At 41.6% G+C, this 20,039-nt stretch overlaps 1 protein-coding gene across 10 annotated transcripts in view; it reads right to left on the reverse strand.

Moving 5' to 3' along the window:
• Positions 1 to 20,039, reverse strand: part of NEDD4L (NEDD4 like E3 ubiquitin protein ligase) — a 907,002-nt gene that overhangs the window by 28,477 nt on the left and 858,486 nt on the right. For all 10 annotated transcript variants that reach the window (XM_029579603.1, XM_029579595.1, XM_029579588.1 and 7 more), the window contains one exon: positions 5,394 to 5,467. In XM_029579603.1, the coding sequence (XP_029435463.1) occupies positions 5,394 to 5,467 (74 nt within the window). The remainder of the gene's footprint in view (positions 1 to 5,393; positions 5,468 to 20,039) is intronic.

Genomic DNA, 20,039 nt, shown 5'->3' on the forward strand with positions numbered 1-20,039 from the left:
AAACACGACTACCCATGCTATTCCAGGAATGCCTCCCTATCTGGAACTACTTATGTCAGTCATGGAATTTCACGCCTGCAGTAACCTCAAAAGTCTCATTCCCAACAGGGCAGTACTTCATTTAAAACGTAAAAGCTATCCTATTCTGTTTTTTCCCCAAAATTACAGCATCTACTTTTTTTTTTTTTAAATGTGCAGTTTCATTCTCCTTTGTCTCATGCATTGCACAGAACTTGATTACTTCCATTTAGATATGGACTACCTCTAAGCAGTCAATATCTTTTCATTTTTGTCCTGATAGCTCCTCCTCTTTTTTTTTTTTTATTCTTGCTCAAATGGAACCAGTCCTGGAGGCACAAGACATCATTTCCAAATACTCAGGGACTGTTCTCCTATATTTAGAACACCCTCCCTCCCACTGTTCTTAGTTTGGTCCTTGTTGTAATGGTCCTGAGGTCAGGAGCCATGCACTAGGGCTCCCTCCAGAACCATGGCCACCAGGTTGTGAACTCTGTCTCTACATATACCCAGCGCCAGCTGACCGGTATGCGGAAGACCTGATCCACAAATTAAACCAAGGACCTTCCACACTGAGTAACTGGGATGGCTCACTTGGTCGATATCTTGACAAAGCCGAGAGAGTCCAGAGGAGAACTACCAAAATCAGGGGCAGATTCACAAATAGGCAGACTAGGCAAGTGCCTACAGGTAGTCATCCCACTGACGCAGCTGCCCTCCTGTGGGAGTCATTTGTTTTCCCTCATCAGGCTGTGGTACAGCATATCAGTGTCTCAGTTGAGAAGACAGCCTGCTGCCCCATGCATGAAGGCAGCCAGGGGTATAAATCTGCTACTCAACATAATAGGACCTGTGTAGCAGACTGCACTATCAGGAAAAAATGTAGGGATCTAAATGTGTTAATCCCTAAGAAGATAAGAACTGCAATAATAGGTCAGACCAAGGGTTCATCAAGTCCAGTATATCCTGTTTCTAACAATGGTCACAAGTACCTGGCAAGATCCCAAACAGTAAGAACATAAGAACATGCCATACTGGGTCAGACCAAGTGTCCATCAAGCCCAGCATCCTGTTTCCAACAGTGGCTAATCCAGGTCATAAAAACCTGGCAAGTACCCAAAAACTAAGTCTATTCCACGCTGCTGTTGCTAGTAATAGCAGTGGCTATTTTCTAAGTCAACTTGATTAATAGCAGGTAATGGACTTCTCCTCCAAAAGAGGTTAGGACTTTTCAGCTTGGAGAAGAGAAGGCTGAGGGTGGATATGATAGAGGTGTTTAAAATCATGAGAGGTCTAGAACAGGTTAATTTGAATCAGTTATTTACTCTTTCGGATAATATAAAGACTAGGGGGCGTACCATGAAGTTAGCATGGGGCACATTTAAAACTAATCGGAGTAAGTTCTTTTTCACCTAACGCACAATTAAACGCTGGAATTTGTTGCCAGAGGATGTGGTTAATGCAGTTAGTGTAGCTGTGTTTAAAAAAGAATTGGATAAGTTCTTGAAGGATAAGTCCATTACCTGCTATTAAGTTCATTTAGAGCAGTGGTTCTCAACCCTGTCCTGGGGACCCCCCAGCCAGTCGGGTTTTCATGATATCCACATTGAATATGCATGAGAGAAAATTTGCATGCACTGCCTCCATAACATGCAAATTTTCTCTCATGCATATTCATTGTGGATATCATGAAAACCTGACTGGCTGGGGGGTCCCCAGGACAGGGTTGAGAACCACTGATTTAGAGAATAGCCACTGCCATTAGCAATGGTAACATGGAATAGACTTAGTTTTTGGGTACTTGCCAGGTTCTTATGGCCTGGTTTGGCCTCCGTTGGAAACAGGATGCTGGGCTTGATGGACCCTTGGTCTGACCCAGTATGGCATTTTCTTATGTTCTTATCAATTCACATTTATCCATTATATTCCACTCATGATTTTATAGGCTTCTATCATATCCCCTAGAACAGTCCACAGAAGGAGAAAAATAGGACAAAGATTCAAGTACCTTCAGAGTATAAATAATGTACAGGACAGAGTGCCTAGGGACAGTGCTGTGTACAGTTATGTAGAAAATCTGGTGTTTGAATCCTCAGTCAGGTCATCCATTTCCCAGGCCAGCCAGGGCTGGGGATGCTGTCAAGGTCGCGTTCAGAGCCCCTGGGGGAAGGGTGTTCCAGTCATCATGCAATACCTAGTGACTGGTTTTAGAGCCCAGAGGAAGTCTGGTACATGGTCCTGGCCAAGGACTGTGGCTGCAGGGACTGTGTAAATGAGTTGGGAAAGGATATAAAACAGGGAAGACATTCTCAAGTTGTAAAAAAAAAAAATGAAGGCTTATGCTGCCAGATTAAAAAAAAAATCTTGTTCAGACTGAGTTGGAAACTCAAAGGAGTAGGATGAAACTTACAGCTTCCTCCCCCCAAAAAAGGCCAAGAAACAAGCATTTTAAGAAGAGATGTTCTGGCACTTTCTAGTCCTTAGGTCCCCACTCCTCCCAAAAGGTTTGATTTTCAGTATATTTATATTGAATATCTATCACAAATATTAGTATATATTTTTATACAAAGGCTCATTTACATGTCTGGCTATCCTGAAAATCTAATCTGTTAGAGGCTCTGAGAACCAAAACGGAGAACCATTGTTCTAGATAAGACATGAGGCCAAAAGGAGGTTGATTCAGGAGTAATTTAAGAAACTGTTTTCACAGAAAGGGTGGTAGATGCGTGCAAGGAACGCTTTCCTAATGCAGGAATTAGAAGGCAAAAAAAATAGTATTAGAATTAAAGAATGCATGGGATAAGTACAGAATCTCTCATGCGAGTAGGAAGCAGGGAGAGCCAGGAGAACCATCAATATTGCAGCGGAAGGAGAAAATGTGAATATTGGATGGGTCTTGCAGTCTCTGCATGCCATACCATCATATTATTTTTCTATATCTGGACAGATGCAAACTGCTGTCAGCACCATTAGAATAGCCTATAGAGAGCTAAAGAATCCCAAGCATAGTGTATGTCCAAGATGAAAGCTGCAGATATGTCATCAGTAAAACTGCAATGCAGAAGACCTGCATTCAAACCCTTGATGCAACGACTGCTCCTTGGGGTTGGCAGGTTAAGGATCACTGAACTAGTTTAAATTGACTAGAAAGAGGAGAAATTTAGCTTTGTTCAAGCTCAACAGAATCCATCGATTTCTATGTATTTTTTTTTCCTGCTGATCTCAGCATAGCTGAAGAAATGTGATCAATGAAGATGTTCTTTTATTTGAATTTTATTTTATTTTTATTGTGAAGTGAGATGAACATAATTTGTAATTTTGTATGAGCTTTTTGTATATCTCTTTGTGCAATTTTTAATCTGGAAAGCGATTCATAAATGCTATTAAATAAATACACTGAAACTTAGAAAGCCAAAGCAAATTTTGGACATATCTATGACAGATTTCTAGAGATCCGCTATGGATCTTGCCTACCTCTTTATAAAAGTTTTCAAAAACCACATTTTATACAGGTTTTGGCAGGGACTAGCTCAACAGTGACACCTGTTGGTTGATTCAAGGATGCACATGGAGCAGCAACTGAATAAAGCCATTATCTGTCTTAACCTGAACATTCCACAAACGCGGAGTACACAACACGCACATATAGATAAATATCTGACAGGAGAAATGTGTGGCAAAATTAATATATAACTGCTCAATGCATGTCATTAGGTTTATTTATTTAAGGCCAGCAGAGAAAACCACTTGAAATACAAAAAGTACTCATTATCCAGGCAGCCCCGACAAGAGAGGGAAGGTGTTTTAAGATATATGAGGGTCACTCATACAAGAAGGAAGGGTATTACAGTATTTGAAGGAATTTAGCCTTAGAGAACGAATCTGTCCTAAAGGCAGGAGTGGTGGTGGTGTGGGGAGTGAACGCGGCAAGTAGCATAAGCCATGTAAAGGAACCTGTCCCACAGGGGCAGTCAACATCCTTGAGGCAGATGAGGGCAGCTAATATTTGCTATCAAAATAAGAATTGAAGTGGTTTGAAGGAACAGACTGTTAGTATGGTATAAATCATGAAACCGAGTGCTGGAGAAAGACTTACTAAAGAGAATCTTAGCGCGGCAGCGAGTCCTGTGCACCGGCAGCATTTCGTGTAGAAATAAACAGAGCCTTAAACACTAAAGAAGCTTACTGAAACTAAATACAGGGGAGCAAACCAGCCAAAAAGGTGAACACGACTGTGCCAGACCAATCAAAATGAAAATAAGAGAATATGATAAAATTAATAGAGCTGTCAAAAGGAAAGTGTGAATTGGGAGAAATAGGAAAGTAAAGGCATAATCCTCATTGATGCTTAATATCTCAGTTTTGATTTCCCCTGTCATGGATGACAAAGTAGTTTCTGACAGAACTGAAAACTGAATAGTAATGTGAGTGGTTGTCAACCTTCTTTCCCAAGAAGGTAGTATATTAAGCTATTTTTGGTTGGGAATGCGTCCTAGTCCAATCTCTCTCTCTAAGTTAGACAGAGCTTAGAGATCTGAAAGATTCCTCTAGACCAGAGGTAGTTAACTCTGATCCTCAACAGCTGCAAACAGGCCTGGTTTCAGGATATCCACAATGAATATACATGAGAGAGATTTACATACACGGCCTCCATTTTACAAACATGGGATCTTAGACCTTAGCCTGCTAAAGTCATAAATATATAAAATTAAACAAAGGTAAGGAAACATGGCCACCAAACTGTAAATCAAACACATTCAATAAAGGAGACAATAAAATTAATCAATAGGATCTTCAAAAATGTTTTTATAGATAAATGTATATATGCGTCGTTAAAGATAAGACATGTTCATACACACATCTTCTGTGAATATATTTGTGTTTTGTCCCCCTTAAGAAGCCCTACTAGGATAAAACAAGGACCCCCTTGTTAGGATAGTGTTTGTATCCTATGAGAAAAGACATGCTATGCCTGTACTGGAAAATTTAGAGGTATAGCTTTGCGCACATGATATACATTTAAAATAGTTGAGTTTCAGTACACTTATAATGTTTATACATTAAAAATAATTGTTTGTTGGGTGTTTTTGAAGCTGTATTATGATTTACGAACATCTATTCATGTGAACGGACAATGATTCCGGTATGAAAAAGTGTATGAACACACTAGTTTATCACTCAATCTTTTAATTAAAAACCCAGTTTGAAAAAATTTTTCCCCACAGTAAATTATATATACATTTATATTTGTTTGTTTTGAAGATAAATTTTATTGTCCTCTTTATTGAACTTGTTTAAAGTCACAAATACAGAATTTATCAAGTAAAATAATACATTTATGTAAACTGTAAATAAATAAAATAAAAAATACATACTCAATATACTCCCTTTTATTTTCATTTGTGACCACCATTTCTGATCCATTTGGTTTCAAATCAACTTGGTAAGTCTGTATTGAAGAAAAAAAAAAGTTTCATTACGTCATATAATTTACAACTCAACAATCATATTCAGTTTTCACTGAAAAGAATATCTACATAGTGATACATTTATTGTATAACATTAGGTCCATATCTGCTCACAAACCTCACCATAAATTGACTTCATTTAATCATCCATTACCCAAACCACTTTATTGCTGGAAGTCAATAGCAAACAAACTTGACATCACATATCCCAGTAAGCAATAAAAAGGACTACATTATCTGAGAAAGTCTAAAATAAAAATAATTTCAGTTACATTATCTTTCGTTTTATGTAGACTCTCCAAAATATTTGTTGCCTATACAAATCTCCCTGAATGCTTTCCCACTAGAGCTCTCTGTTTTCTATCTCACTGGAAAGCTGAATGAGCAGATGACCTGAGGCCATGATTTCCTGGATCAGGCTACAGCTCTAAAGTAAATCGGCTTAGCCAGTCACGCCTCAATTTTTCCCATCTCAGTGGCGGTTTTCTCCAGCCGCTGCAGCAACAATCAAAATGACCACTACCTAATGCTAAACTCCGCATATCAACCCCAAATCATGTCATCCCAAATGCTAGTCATTTCCAGCAGGCATGCAAGCTTCTGGGTCCATTGAGCTTCTTTGCAGAGCTTAGCAACAAACTTTGCTGCTGGTAGCTGCACTCTCCTAGTCTCTCATGATTCGATGGCTTTGGTAAGGAATTCAAAATCTGGTTTTTGTTGATGGATTTGTAATTTCTTGTAGGAATCATGGGAAACCAGGGAACCAGTTGCAGAAGGGACCTAGGTTGGAGGCACATCCACAGGCAAACTAAGGCCTTGCTTCTTTCTCGTTTGCATATAGGTTTTCGGTCCTCATCAGGCTGATCCTCCATCCATCTGTCAGTCCATCATCTCACTGCACCCCCCCCCCCCCAATCCTCCCCACTGCCGATCGTCCTCCCCTCCCTCTCACCAGCAGTAGGAGCTGAGTAGTTCTTCATTCCATGTCTTATCACTTCCTGTCTCAGACTTGCAGTTTGAACCATGCAGGACACCATACAGATCTATGGGGCCCTGTGCACTTCAAACTTTGAGGCTGGGCCAGACAGCAGAAAGAGGCAGAGGGAGCATGAAGCACCACACTCTTCTTCCTCTATCATTGGCAGGGGAAGAGTGGGAGAATTGGGTAGGTGAGAGGAGGAGAGAGAGGGAGAGAACGAGAACTCGGGTGAAGGAATAGGGGATGAGAATAGTGGGTGAGGGGTGAATTGGGAGAAAGGAATTAGAAGGAAAAATTATGGGGTGGGATAGAGGACAGGAGGGAGAGGGAGAGGAAGAAGAAGGGGGGAAAAATACTGGAGCAGACCAGGGATAGGGGACAGATAAGGGAGGGGGATAAGTGGTACAGGATAAGGGCCAGATAAAGGGAGAAGAGGGAAGAGGAGAAGTAGGAGAGAGGGCAGGAAGGATGACAGAATGGGAGGTCAGGCTGCATGAGAGGAAAAGCAGGGAATAGCAATGGGAGACAAACGGATGATATTGGAAAGAGAAAGGACAAGGGATGGAAAAATAGAAGAGAGTGGAAATAGGCAAGAAAAATGGAGAGGGAAAAAGATAGACTGTAGTGTGAAAAGGCATGAGAGGAGAAAATTGGGAAAGGGGAGAAGGAAAGGACTGAAAAAAGGTAAAACTAAAACGGACAAAGTCATGAAAAAACATTTAAAAAGGGAAAATAAAATATCCAAAACATACAACAGGTTTTGGAAAACTATTCCTTCAACACAATAGCGTGTAAGATTTTGAACAATGCAAATATTGGGGTAGATTTTAAAAGAAACGCACACACGTCCATGTTTGCGCAGTTCCCTGTGCGTGCACATGGATGCGCCGGCAGCGCATGTTATAAAATCCTTTGGCCACGTGCACATGTGCAGGTGCCGCGTGCGGGGTGTGTGTGAATTTTTTAATATTACCCACGCCGATGTAATTGGGCCTCCCCCATTTCCCTCCCAGTGGACTGGAAGGGAACTTCCCTACCCCCCCCCCCCGCCTAACATTCCTTCCCTTTCCCCTCTCCACCCCAACCCCTACCCCCTACCTAACTACAAGAATTAAAACTTTTTTTTTTTTTTTTTTTTACTTACTGCTCTGTTGGAGCAGAAGCAACTTGCGCGCGCCGGCCAAATGCTGGCGCGCACTTCCCTTGAATAGAAGCTAATAGCCACTGTCCTGGCCGGCCTCCGTCCCGCCCTGCCACTTTCCGCCCAGATGCAGCCCCTCGGCCCCCTCTTTTTCAGGGCCCAGCAGTTGGGCGCATATCAGCAGTTACACTCGTGGACAGGCGTTTTTGAAAATGCGCGTGAGACACACGCAGGGCCCGGCCACTCGCGTAACTGCCCATATTTGCGTATGTGGCCCTTTTAAAATTCGGCCTATTATGTACATTTATACAAATATGCTACATAATTGCAAATCACCATCCATCCCTTGCCTCCACAGAAACCAAGGAGCTCTGCTGGGAGTCCATTTAGAGTTACATACACCACCTTTACTAGTGTAAGAAACACCTGGTTCTGTTACCAATAAGGCCTCATGAACCCTCGGCTGGCTAAGATCAGTGTAGGTTAGAACAGCGGTTCTCAACTGGTGTGTCGCCACACTTCCTGGTCCCCCGCTGACCCAGCTGCTCCCCTACCCAAATGAAATAGATAAAATGCTGACAGCCTGGGCAGAACGCGATAGCACAGCTGGAGTCAGTGGCACCGGCAGGCATGCTCTGTTCTTCCTGCGCCCCCAGAAGAGGAAGTTGTGAGCAACATGTGTGCACGCGGGAAGAAGAGACCATGCTACTGCGGGCAGCATCGGCCCGAAGAAAAGAAGAGAGGCGCGGCCTGAAGGATGAGCAGCGCAGCTCGGAGTAAAATGGGGAACAACGTCAACCCTCGTGGCCGATGGGTCTCCTTTCTCCGCAAGGGCTGAAAATGAAGGAGGTTGCTGCTGCCGCTAGTGAGGGGGAGGGGGAGAGTGAGTGAATGAGCAAGCATGTGTGTTTGAGATCCTGTGTGTGTGAGTCAGATAGCAATGTATGTGAATGATTGAGAGCCTGTGAGTATGTGATTGAGAGCCTGTTTGTAAATGAGAGAGAGAGCATGTGTGTCTGTGTGTGACTGAGAGCTGGTTTAGGTAAGGGAGCATACGAGTATGTGATTGAGAGTCTGTGTGAAAGTGAGAGAAACAGACAGCATGTGTGTCTGTGTGTGATTGAGAGCTGGTTTAGGTGAGGGATCATGTGAGTATGTGATTGAGAGCCTGTGTGTAAATGAGAGAAAGAGAGAGAGCATGTTTGTAAGCATGTGAATGAGAGTCTGTGTGTGAGAGAAAGAGAGAGCATGTATATATATAATTGAAAGCCTGTGTGTGCACGCTTGAAAAGATAGCATATGTGTAAATGTGTAGTTAAGGGCCTATATAAGTGAGAGAGAAAAAGCATGTGTGTATATGTGAGCGATTGAGAGCCAGTGTGTGTGTGAGAGAGAGAGAGAGAGAGAAAGCTGCAAGCAAACCATCCCTCCTCCTGCTAATTCAAAAACAATCTCAGGGCACTTGGATATCAAATGTTCCCAGGTACGCAGAGCAAAACATTTTTTGTATCTTATTTTTCATTATTGGGCCTTTGTGTCTGCAATTTTGAAGTATTTTATTGGTATCTAGAAATTTTTTATGAGTTTTTAATTATTGGATATTCCACTCATCAGCTGCTTCGAAATAATCTGTTCTTTTTGTTAGTATGGTTTTACTGCTACTGATTTTATATTTCTTGATTTGTTTTATAAGGATGGGTGATGTTTCTTTTTTCCTTTATTACACTGCATACAGAGACTCTGGCTTGTTGCAGTTTCCAATTCAGTTTTTGTCTGCATGCTTCTAGTTATGCGTTTTGATCTCTTTATTCTTTGTTAGAGATTTAAAACAGTATGAAGACAGACTGAATGAAAAACACAGCAAGAAGAGAAAATCAAACCCCAGTTACAAAGTGAAAGATAGGAAGAGGCTGAGCAGGATGTTTTTGCATCAATGTCCTAAAAGATACATATTTTGAATTTAAGAGAGAGAATAAAAGCTTGTTTTCAAATATTTTAGGTGAGGGTCAGCACATGTGATTTAGGTGAGGTTTTCTGCTGGCGTGTAGTTTCTGTGTAGGGCTTTTTAACAGCCTGCCTTGGTCCGTTTTCCTAATAGGAGATGTATTGGTGTCTTAAGGCCTGGTGTAATATTTTCAATGTTGCCTTTTCCTAGGAAAGGTGCTTACTGTTTAAGTGCTGGAAATTGGTGCTGTTTTGGTGTGGGATGTTTACTGTTTATGCAATTTCTGTTCAGACAGAATTCGTATCTTTTATTCTTAACAATAAAAATAATACTGGAGCTTTATTTTCTTTATTTCCGCCCGGAATTGTAATGAGCAGTGTGTCACACATGTGAGCATGGCCTGTCAGGTGTGTCACGATGGGAAAAAGGTTGAGAACCACTGGGTTAGAAGATGGGGGAGGTTACCCTCCCTTTGAGGATGCTGGAATGGCCATCCCCGGCAAAGGTTTTTTAAGCAGCTCTCTCCGGAGAATCTGTAGGCAGTCCCCTTATGGTTCGCTAGCAGTTAGGAAGTAGTGAGCTCTTTCTACGTTGGATTTTTCAGGGGCAACCAGAGAAGTTAGGCACATCCTGCCTGGGGCTCCTGATCAGGGTATTCCTTCCAGTCCACTCACTAGCTGGTTGGGATTTTCCCTCTGGGTTGTTTTTTCAGGTTTTAATAAATCTTCTTGGTAGGAGCTTTGTGAGACCCTGGGTACCACCTGGGTTCAGAGCTCAAGGAACCCTGTGTGTCTGGGGCTGCTCAGGTTAGGGAAGACCCGCCCTTCTAAAAAGAGGATGGAAGACGTGGTGACCTACTGCAAGAAGGAATTTCAGGGTGAAAGCTTTGTTAAAAGGGAAAGGACTTGAGCTTGAGAACCAGGAGGAAGATATCGGATGCCCCTTCCTTCCTGCTTTGGAGCAGGGTGAGCTGCCTGGTTCCAGAGGATTTCTCCCATCTGGTGTCCAAGAGAAAAAGAGAAATCTGAGAAACCAGAGAAAAAGCAGATCACCACCTAACCGTGAGGAAGACCAAAGATCACTAGGGACACTCATCTTGCATCTTCCCACCCCGGGGAGAGAGAGAGAGAATTTTACTCTCTGAGCCAGAGACTGTAGTTGCCATTTTTACCAGCTTGGAAGGAGTTTTCCGCCCATCTAAGGGACACCCCCACCCACCTGGGGACTTCACTTATCCGCATCCTGGAGGGTGGATGCTTCCTGGTATTGGTCTGGAGAGTCATGTATAGATAGACTGAAAGGAAAAAGAGAGAGATTTGTGGGGCAGAGGATTCCGTTAACATTGTTATTTTACCAGGAGCTTGCCCATCAGTAGACTTTTATCTGGACACTAACACAGTGACTTCAGCGTGGTTTTTGGGCTTAGAACTCCACACACATTGGGAAAAAGAGGCACCACTTCCCAGGGGTAAAGAGAAATATGCATCCAAGTCACCCTTAACTCTCCAGGCCCTGGAAGAGACACTCTCCCCTCCCCTACAGAAAAAGGATCCAGGCCCTGGGGGAAAGAGTCAATGACATGGCCAGCCTTCCAGCCCCAAAAAGCAACACAATCTATTATGGCCCCACTGGAGTGTAGCTCGCTTCCAAAATAGGGTTACACTAGGAAAATACCGGGATGCAAAGCAGGTGATGAGACAACATGACCATAAGGTAAAAAAGGAGACAGGAGAAGGTAGAAAAGTTGGACCAAGAGGCAGAGGTGGCTCTGCCACAGTGTACACAGAGGATAGGTAAGAGACGAGAACAGGACTTGAAATGATGGAGCAGTTTCAGACAAAAGCAATAGGGAAAGAAGACAGAACAAGTAGCAAAGCAAAAGTGAGAGAAGCAGAGGAATCTACTTGCAGAAAGTAAGAGTGAATGTGAGTGTGTGTAAGAGAGAGAACAAATGAAAACTGCTACTGTGTGTCGGAGAGATTATAGGTGGATATGAGTGAAACTGTCTACCAAGGGAAAGCAGGAATGCATGAGAGAAACCTGTGAGGCTGATATTCAGTACTACTCAGCCGGATAAGTAGGGACTTATCCGGCTAAGTGACAGCGGTGGCTGATTATCTGGTTCCATTCAGTGGCCACCACTTAGCTGGATAAATACTTATCTGGCTATTTAAATAGCTGGTAAGTGCTGGGCTGGATATGGATATTCCAGGGAAGAGCTACTTATCTGGAGAGTAGAACTTATCTGGCTAAGTTAACTGGATAAGCTAGACCTGCTGAATAGCAGGTGTAAAGTTAGCCGGATAAGACTTATCCGGCTAACTAGGAATATCTCTTAAAAGTTAGCTGGATAAGTCTTATCCAGTTAATTTACTTATCCAGATATCTTGGAGTATCTATCCCTGCATGCATAAGAAAGATTGGCCTAGTAGACAGACTAAACAAAGAGGACAGAGGCCAAACAACAAAAAGACTAGAACAAGGAAAAAAGGCAAAACTTTAAGGAGAAAAAGGGATTTAAAACAGTATGAAGACAGACTGAATGAAAAACACAGCAAGAAGAGAAAATCAAACCCCAGTTACAAAGTGAAAGATAGGAAGAGGCTGAGCAGGATGTTTTTGCATCAATGTCCTAAAAGATACATATTTTGAACTTAAGAGGGAGAATAAAGCTTGTTTTCAAATATTTTAGCACATATTCAAATATTTGGATTGCTGCAAAGCATATTTTAGGCAAGTGGGTCCTGCATAAAAATGAAACCTCAACACAGAGTGAAGATAACTTTCAAATAATTCCGCATTGCCCCATATACGTGCGGATATGGCTGTGCTGGGATCTACTACAGTATTTTATCAGGTATGTGGAGATTATAAGATATGCGTATGCCTACCCCCAATATGTGTGCGTATGTTTGGGTACACGCGAATACCTGTAATGCATAGAAAGCATATACTTTTCCCACCTATTTTATAAATGTGTGTGTGTATATTTTATGCATAAAAAAATACAACTTCCTTGTGTAAAACCCTGATTTATATGCAGAAGTTGGTATATTTTAAAATATGCGCATATAATTTCAATCACCAGTTTGATACCTCCACCAGCAAACTCAGTTCTTCTCCAGATGATCGAGGCCCTCCTAGTTCTTCACCCTGAACTCCCCTCGGTTAACCCAGATCTCTCACCCAATCAACAGCAGAAAGCAAACAAATACGATGTCAACTGCGCTATATAATCAGCAGATGTAAAATTGTGCAAATAAGTTTCCTAATGTATTCGCGTAAATCTCTTATAAAAATAGCAACTTTCGCATGCTTCTCTTGGCCCCATCCAGGAACATCCCTAGACTGCCCATTTTTTATGCCAGTAAATGTGCGGGCGAAAATGAAAATACTCGGGTACTTTTGATTTATAAAATGGCATTTACATGAGTACATGCTACTTACGTGGGTATATGCTACTTTTAGGCACCTAATTCCTTTGAAAATGTACTCCTATACATTTAAAATACTGCTTTGGGTTTTAAAAAAATCTTACATTGATTTAATAATAAACAATTACTTTTATCTGCCAGAAGGCGGCGTGTAGGGACCCATGCAGGCTAAATTAGTTGGAGCCTGAGTTTTTGACTCAGCCTTGAGCCTGGTCTCTCTCCTAAAGGTTACAGATATTTCACTTAGTTGCAGTTCCAACACTGCTCTCTACATTAATGGTGGGGGTGGAAGGGAAATAGAACCAAAAGGTTACTAAGAGCCAAGAGTAACAGATAAGTATGAGAAAAAAAAAAGTGTGAAACTTGCTGGGCAGACTGGATGGGCCGTTTGGTCTTCTTCTGCCGTCATTTCTATGTTTCTATAAGTCTGTTCCAGACCCGTGGAGGAGTTGAGAACAGTTCAATCCTGAATCTGTATGTCTCAGAAATTTAGATGCCACGCATACCTTTGGATCGAATTCAACAAAATCTTTGACCTTAAGTAAAAGTCTGTGTGGGATGCCAAATCCCTGGGAACCCAGTAGTTAATCTTGCTTGGGAAGGAGGTGTACGGGATCCAAAAGTACAAAAATGAAAGAAAACTTTTATAGCATGAATGAAGCAAGAAAAGAAGAAAAAGTAACAAAAGACATTAATCAGCACAGATGGTTTTACAAGGACTGTACAACATTTCAACACAATTAGGCAGAATATGCTGAATAGAAAGCTGCAGGCAGCAAAACTGAGAAGCAAGACTTCAGCAAAAACTACCTTGAAAAGCTCAGAAATGTGAAGACAAATTAATTTTGTTAAATAGTACAGTAAATTTCAGTTTGCTATGATATGCAGTGTTAGTTATGGCAAGAAGATAGTAAGATAGTATTGTCGGCAGAAAAAGACCAAATGGGCCATCCAATTTGCCCAGCGAGCTTCCCATGGCAGCAACTGCCGCTCCATGCACGTTGCTCTCAAGTGTCTGCCAAGGCCAAGCAATTGGTGAGCAGCCTTCCTGACAATTCAGGCATTGCTGCTTTAATGTTCTTTGCTTTTGGACTTGGCTGTAGGCATTTTTTCCCCAAAGTCAGAGTATCAGTACCCCAGACCATAAATGTCTGTGCCCAGTGGAGGCTGTTTTCAGAATCCAATGCCCCTTTTACCTCCGCATCACTGTCAAAGCAGAGAGTGATGTTGCAGTTGTGCCTAAAACATCAAGGCTAACTGGTTAAGGGACTTAATCACCCATGCCTTCTGCTTAAGGCTACTAACTGCCGTTCCATGCAGGTTACCCCTAGGCACCCTTTTCTTTTTTATCCTCCTCAAGCCTTTAATATTTATCCCATGCTCTTTTGAATTTGCCTACTGTTTTCATCCTCATCACCTCTTCCAGAAGGACATTCCAGGCATCCACCACCCTCTCCGTGAAAACATATTTCCTTATGTTGATTCTGAGTCTTCCTTCCCCTATGGATTTTCATTTAGTGACTCCTAGTTCTACTGTTTCCCTTCCAATGAAAAAGGTTCAAAGTTTGTGCATTGTTAAATCCTTTTAGGTATCTGAAGGTCTGTTTCATATTCCTCCTGCACCTCCTCTCTTCCACATCTTTCAGCCTCTCCTCCTAAGTCTTTCGATACAGACCCACAACATATTGGTTGCCCCTCTTTAGACCGCCTCCATCCAGCCTCTATCCTTTTTGTGATATGGGCTCCAGTAATGAACACAGTACTCCAGCTGAGATCTCACCAAGGACCTGTACAAGAGCATCACTACCTCCTTTTTCTTACTGGTTATTCCTTTCTCTATGCAGCCCAGCATTCTTCTGGCTTTAGCAATCGCCTTGTCACATTGCCTTACCGCCTTCAGATCGGCAGACTATCACCTCAAGGTCCCTCTCCCAATCTGTCTTTCACCCCCCATCACATACAGTTCTTTTGGATTACTGTACCCCAGATGCATGACTCTGCACTTCTTGGCACTGAATCCCAGTTGCCAAATCCTCGACTAGTCTTCAAACTTTCTTAAATCACTTTTCATTCTCTCTACTCCTTCAGGCATGTCCTCTCTCTTGCAGATCTTAGTATCATTCACAAATAGACAAACTTTACCTTCTATCCCTTCTGCAATGTTGCTCACAAAGATATTGAATAGAACTGGCCCCAAAACTGATCCCTATGGCACTCCACTTAACACCATTCTTTCTTCAGAGTAGGTTCCATTTACCATTACACACTGTCTTTTGTCAGTCAACCAGTTTGCAATCCATGCCACTACCTTGGGTGCCCACTCCCAAGCTTCTCATTTTGTTCACTAATCTCTTATGCGTGACTATAGCAAATGCTTTGATGAAATCCAAGTAAATCAATCTAGTGCTCTTCCTCTATTCAATTCTCTAGTCACTGAATCAAAGAAATCAATCAGATTTGTCTGACAGGACCTTCCGTTAAAGTGAAGATGACATCCAAATGAAAAGAAGCAGACTAAGTTCTGAAAAACCTGGACGACTGTGCAGAATTCTTAGCAAATCGAGTAGGATGTTGGAACGCTATTAAGATACAGTGAAACCAGTACATAGCACAATCAGAAAATTAAACTTGCATGCTCTGACAGGCCAATTATATCACTTCTTGATTTATATCCTTTTCATTACATATTCTGGATACCATTTCATGAAATCATCACAAGGTTTGCATGATCTTGTTTGCAAGGCAGAAATATAAACTTAATTGGCCAGACTGGATGGGTTAATTGTCTTTTCTGCTGTCATTTGCTATGTTAATTGAAACTTGTGTGTCATGTACTGCAAGGGGCAGGCGTTCAGTGAATTTCTATTTATTTAAGTGTTATTTAAAAGTACTAAAGAAATCCTCTTTTCTTAATGGACATTTCTATCTGTCATGAAAGCAGTTTGTATAACTCTTGATGCTACACGGCCCCCTTTTTTTTAAGGAAATAGTTGGTCTAATACATGTGCAACACTAAATGACTACTTTCCCAATTTCACAGAACTTATGACGCTAGAGATCTTTGACCATCATAATAGGCATCATTGTAATGTATTATGCTTCTTCGCAATTTTCCTCTTCCTTCCACCTTCAACCCCCTGCCTCGAAGCAGAGAATGATGTTGCAGTTGCAACAAAAGCATCAAGGCTTATTGGTTAAGAGTAGTAATCCCATGTTTTGTGTTAAGGGTAATAACTGCTGCTCTGTGGAGGTTGCCCCATGATTATCAGTTCCCCAGACCGTAAAAGTCGAGGCCCTCGTTGGTTGCTATCTGAATCCAATACTCCTTTTCCCCTGCCATTGAAGCAGAGAGCAATGTTGGAGTTGCATCAATTGTATGAAGGCTTATTGGTTAAGGGTGGTAACCGCCACACCAGCAAGTTACCCCATGCATGCTTTCTTCGTTCCCTTTAGAACTTGGCTATAGAAGCAGTCGTGTTCTTTTTCCCTTATGTCTGCATATCAGTATCCCAGACCATGGAAGTCGGGGCCCTCTGTTGTCATCTGAATCCAATTCCTCTTTTCCCCCTGCTGTCTAAGCGGTGAGCAATGTGCAGTTACATTAAAAGCCTCAAAGCATATTGGTTAAGGGTAATAATCTCCATGCCTTCTTCTAAGAGTAGTAACCGCTGTACCAGCAGTTTACCCCCTGCACGCTTATTTCATTTCCGTCCTCTATCCTGTAGAGATTGACAGTGTTTATCCCATGCTCCTTTGAATTTTTTGACTGTTTTATTCTTTACCACCTCCTCTGGAAGGGCATTCCAGACCTCCACCACCCTATCTGTGAAGAAATATTGCCTGACGTTAGCTCTCAGTCATCCACCCTGCAGTTTCATTTCATGACCCCTAGTTCTATTGTTTTCTTTCCAATGGAAAATGTTCAAAGTCCATACATCATTGAAACCTTTTAGATATCTGAAGATCTGTATCATTTCTCCCCTGCACTTCTCTTCTCTTCCAAGGCAGATATATTCAGATCTTTCAGCCTCTCTTCATAGGTCTTCTTATACAGACTCCACACCATTTTTCTCGCAGTATTTTCCCCAGAGGGAACTATCATAGGATTTTACTAAACTGCGGTATTCGGTACTGTAGTTTAGCAAACCCCATAATAGTTTTCCAGTGGTAAAATACTGCTAGTAAACTTTCTATGGCTTTACTACCCAAAAGAGTAATGTGTGATGGTGGCTCTCTTTGCCCAGGGGCATATATCAATAAAAGGCCAACCTGTGCCTTTTTTCTTCAGATGGCTCATGGCTTGTAGCCTAGAGGTCACTCTGGGCCTCACTAGCCATACCAAGGATTGTTAGGTATGACCAAATTGGGAAGAGGGGCAGTGGTTGTAAGCGTCATATTTTTCAGGTTAGGTTGAGAAGAACTGTCATGGCACAATTTTTATATGATTTACTTTCAGTGCTTTGGAGCCGCCTGTAGAGGCAGCCCCAAGGCAGGGGATGGGGGAGAGATCTCTCAAGATTTCCTGGGGGTTTTTTTGTTTTTTTAGTTTGGAGGGGTGGGGGGGATTCTTTGTTTGGGCTGCTTGGGCCTTCAAGACACAGACTGGGAACATGAGTATGTCCGTTGGAGTCCCGATGCTTCCATAGGAAGTTAGCTACCACTCCTGAGTTAGCTTTTATGAAAATAACATGGCTTGTAAATTTTTGGGGGGCAAGCTGCGTTATTTTATTAACATGAAATTGCAAAGTAATGAACTGCCTTGCCTGCATTTGTAAATCTGCACATTATTTTGGCATTATTTGGGGTAAAATATGTTTTATCGCTGTGGTAAGGTGTTTACTTTGCAGTAAATGTCAAATGCAGTTTAGTAACTGTAGCCCTTAGTGACCAAGGTGCTTATAATTTATATATCATCAGCCACAAAAAAAATGTATTTGCCATAAGAATAATTGCAAATTAATACCATAAATGACAAGGAGGGTCTAAAATGAATATAAGGAGACACAATGGTATGGAACACCAGACAATGCAAAAGTGTTGATCAGGATGATGATAATGTAAAAAACAAAAAAAGTATCAAAATTAAGGTAGAAAGGCTACATTATCCTCTGTGATTTCAAAATGAAGTGGAAATTTGTAATGGGAAAAGACAAAGAAAGGAAGAACCACTTTAAATGTCAGAGACAAATTGGGGGGTGGTAATATTTTCCACTGGTGAAGTTAGGGGATGAAATAGTGAGCAGGAGAAAGAGGAGAGAGTGATGATGAGGTCGGTGGAATATGTGGCAGCTGCCCATAGAAGATTCTGAAGGGCAGCTCCTACATATTCTGTGCTGGATTCTGAAAGAGAAGGGGAGCCAAGAAGGTCTTTGAGAACAGGAAAAATGTGAGCACTTGTTGGATGAAAGTTCCTGACTGTGCAGTCTTCCATCAAATCATGGATTTCCTTGATTTCACCAGTCTTCATCATGATCCCCACCAGAGTTTTAGGAGATCTTCAATTATACTATTGTTTGATATGTTTTATTTGATGATTATTATTTGTCTTACTTTTAATTATTGTACCGGGATTTGAGCTTTTGCGAAAAGCAGGCTATACTTAGAAAAATTAAGTAAACAAAACTACTTACCTCCCTAGGAGTTCCCCAGGGTTCTTCCCTATCCCCCACGCTATTCAACATTTACCTTCTTGTCCAGATTTTGATCCCCCTTAAAGAATCCATCACTAAAACACTGGAATATTGGGAAAATTGCCTTCACAAAATCAAAGGTCTCCTCGTTAGCTTAAACCTGATTCTAAACTCATCTAAGAGTGAACTCCTTCTCATCTCCTCGGAAAATAGTAATATCACTTCGAGTCCACCAACCAACCTACTCAACACCCAAGCAAGAGACTTAGGAGTAATAATCGACAATCGTCTGAATTTAAAATCATTCATCAACCAAACAACTAAGGACTGCTTTTATAAACTACAGGTACTGAAAAGGATAAGACCACTCCTTCATTTTCAAGACTTCAGAACGGTTCTTCAAGCAATAATCTTCTCCATTGTAATTCTATCTTACTAGGTCTCCCTTCATCTTCCACCAAACCTCTCCAGATGGTCCAAAACGCAGCAGCCAGAATTCTGACAAATACGAGGAGAAGAGACCACATCACTCATATCCTCAAAAACTTATACTGGCTGCCAATACACTTCAGAATTATTCATAAGTCCATCACAATTATCTATGAAGCCATCCATCACCATGCTCCACTTAACCTACAAATCCCACTCAGACATACCTCTTCCAGACCCATTAGAGAAGCCTACAGAGGATCACTACGTGTACCCCAAACCAAACTACACAGCACTTAACATTTAGAGACCGGGCCTTCTCTACAGCAGGACCATCCATATGGAATTCCATCCCACTGGATCTTAGACAGGAACCTTGCCTTCCAACATTCAGAAAAAGGCTTAAGACTTGGTTGTTTAAACAAGCCTTTTCAGACCCTAACTGAATCTCAATTCAACAACAACTATAGACAGTCGCTTCAGAATATTGTAAATAATGACTCCTCCTTCTGTTAAATTTCTCTAGCTTTTTCTTCTTCCCCCAGTTTTGAGCAGCCTTGTTTTATTGTAACTACATTGTCTCTCTTCACTTGTTCCAGTTTCAAGTTCATTGTACACCCCTTGTTAATTGTAAACCAGCATGATGTGATTGTATCATGAATGCCGGTAGAGAAAAACTTTAAATAAATATATTACATGTTCTTAACTACCTTCATCTCGCAAAGGCTTCCTGAAAATCTTCTCAATCTGGTCCTCTTAGATCTTTCCACTTGACATGATTCATTAATTTATTGTTTTTGTCATCCTTGGTTTCTCCAGTAACACTTAAGCTTGGTTTTTCTCCTACCTCATGCATTGAACTTTCAAGATCTTTGCGAATAACGATTCTCTCTCTTGCTTCCACTCTCCATTAGCTCTGTCAAGCTCAGTTCTCAGTCCTTTGTCTTTTTGCTTGGTACCCTTGGAACCCTATTTTGCAGTTCACATTTTCTCAT

This window comes from Rhinatrema bivittatum, chromosome 1, assembly GCF_901001135.1.
Source record: "Rhinatrema bivittatum chromosome 1, aRhiBiv1.1, whole genome shotgun sequence".
Taxonomy (NCBI): Eukaryota; Metazoa; Chordata; class Amphibia; order Gymnophiona; family Rhinatrematidae; genus Rhinatrema; species Rhinatrema bivittatum.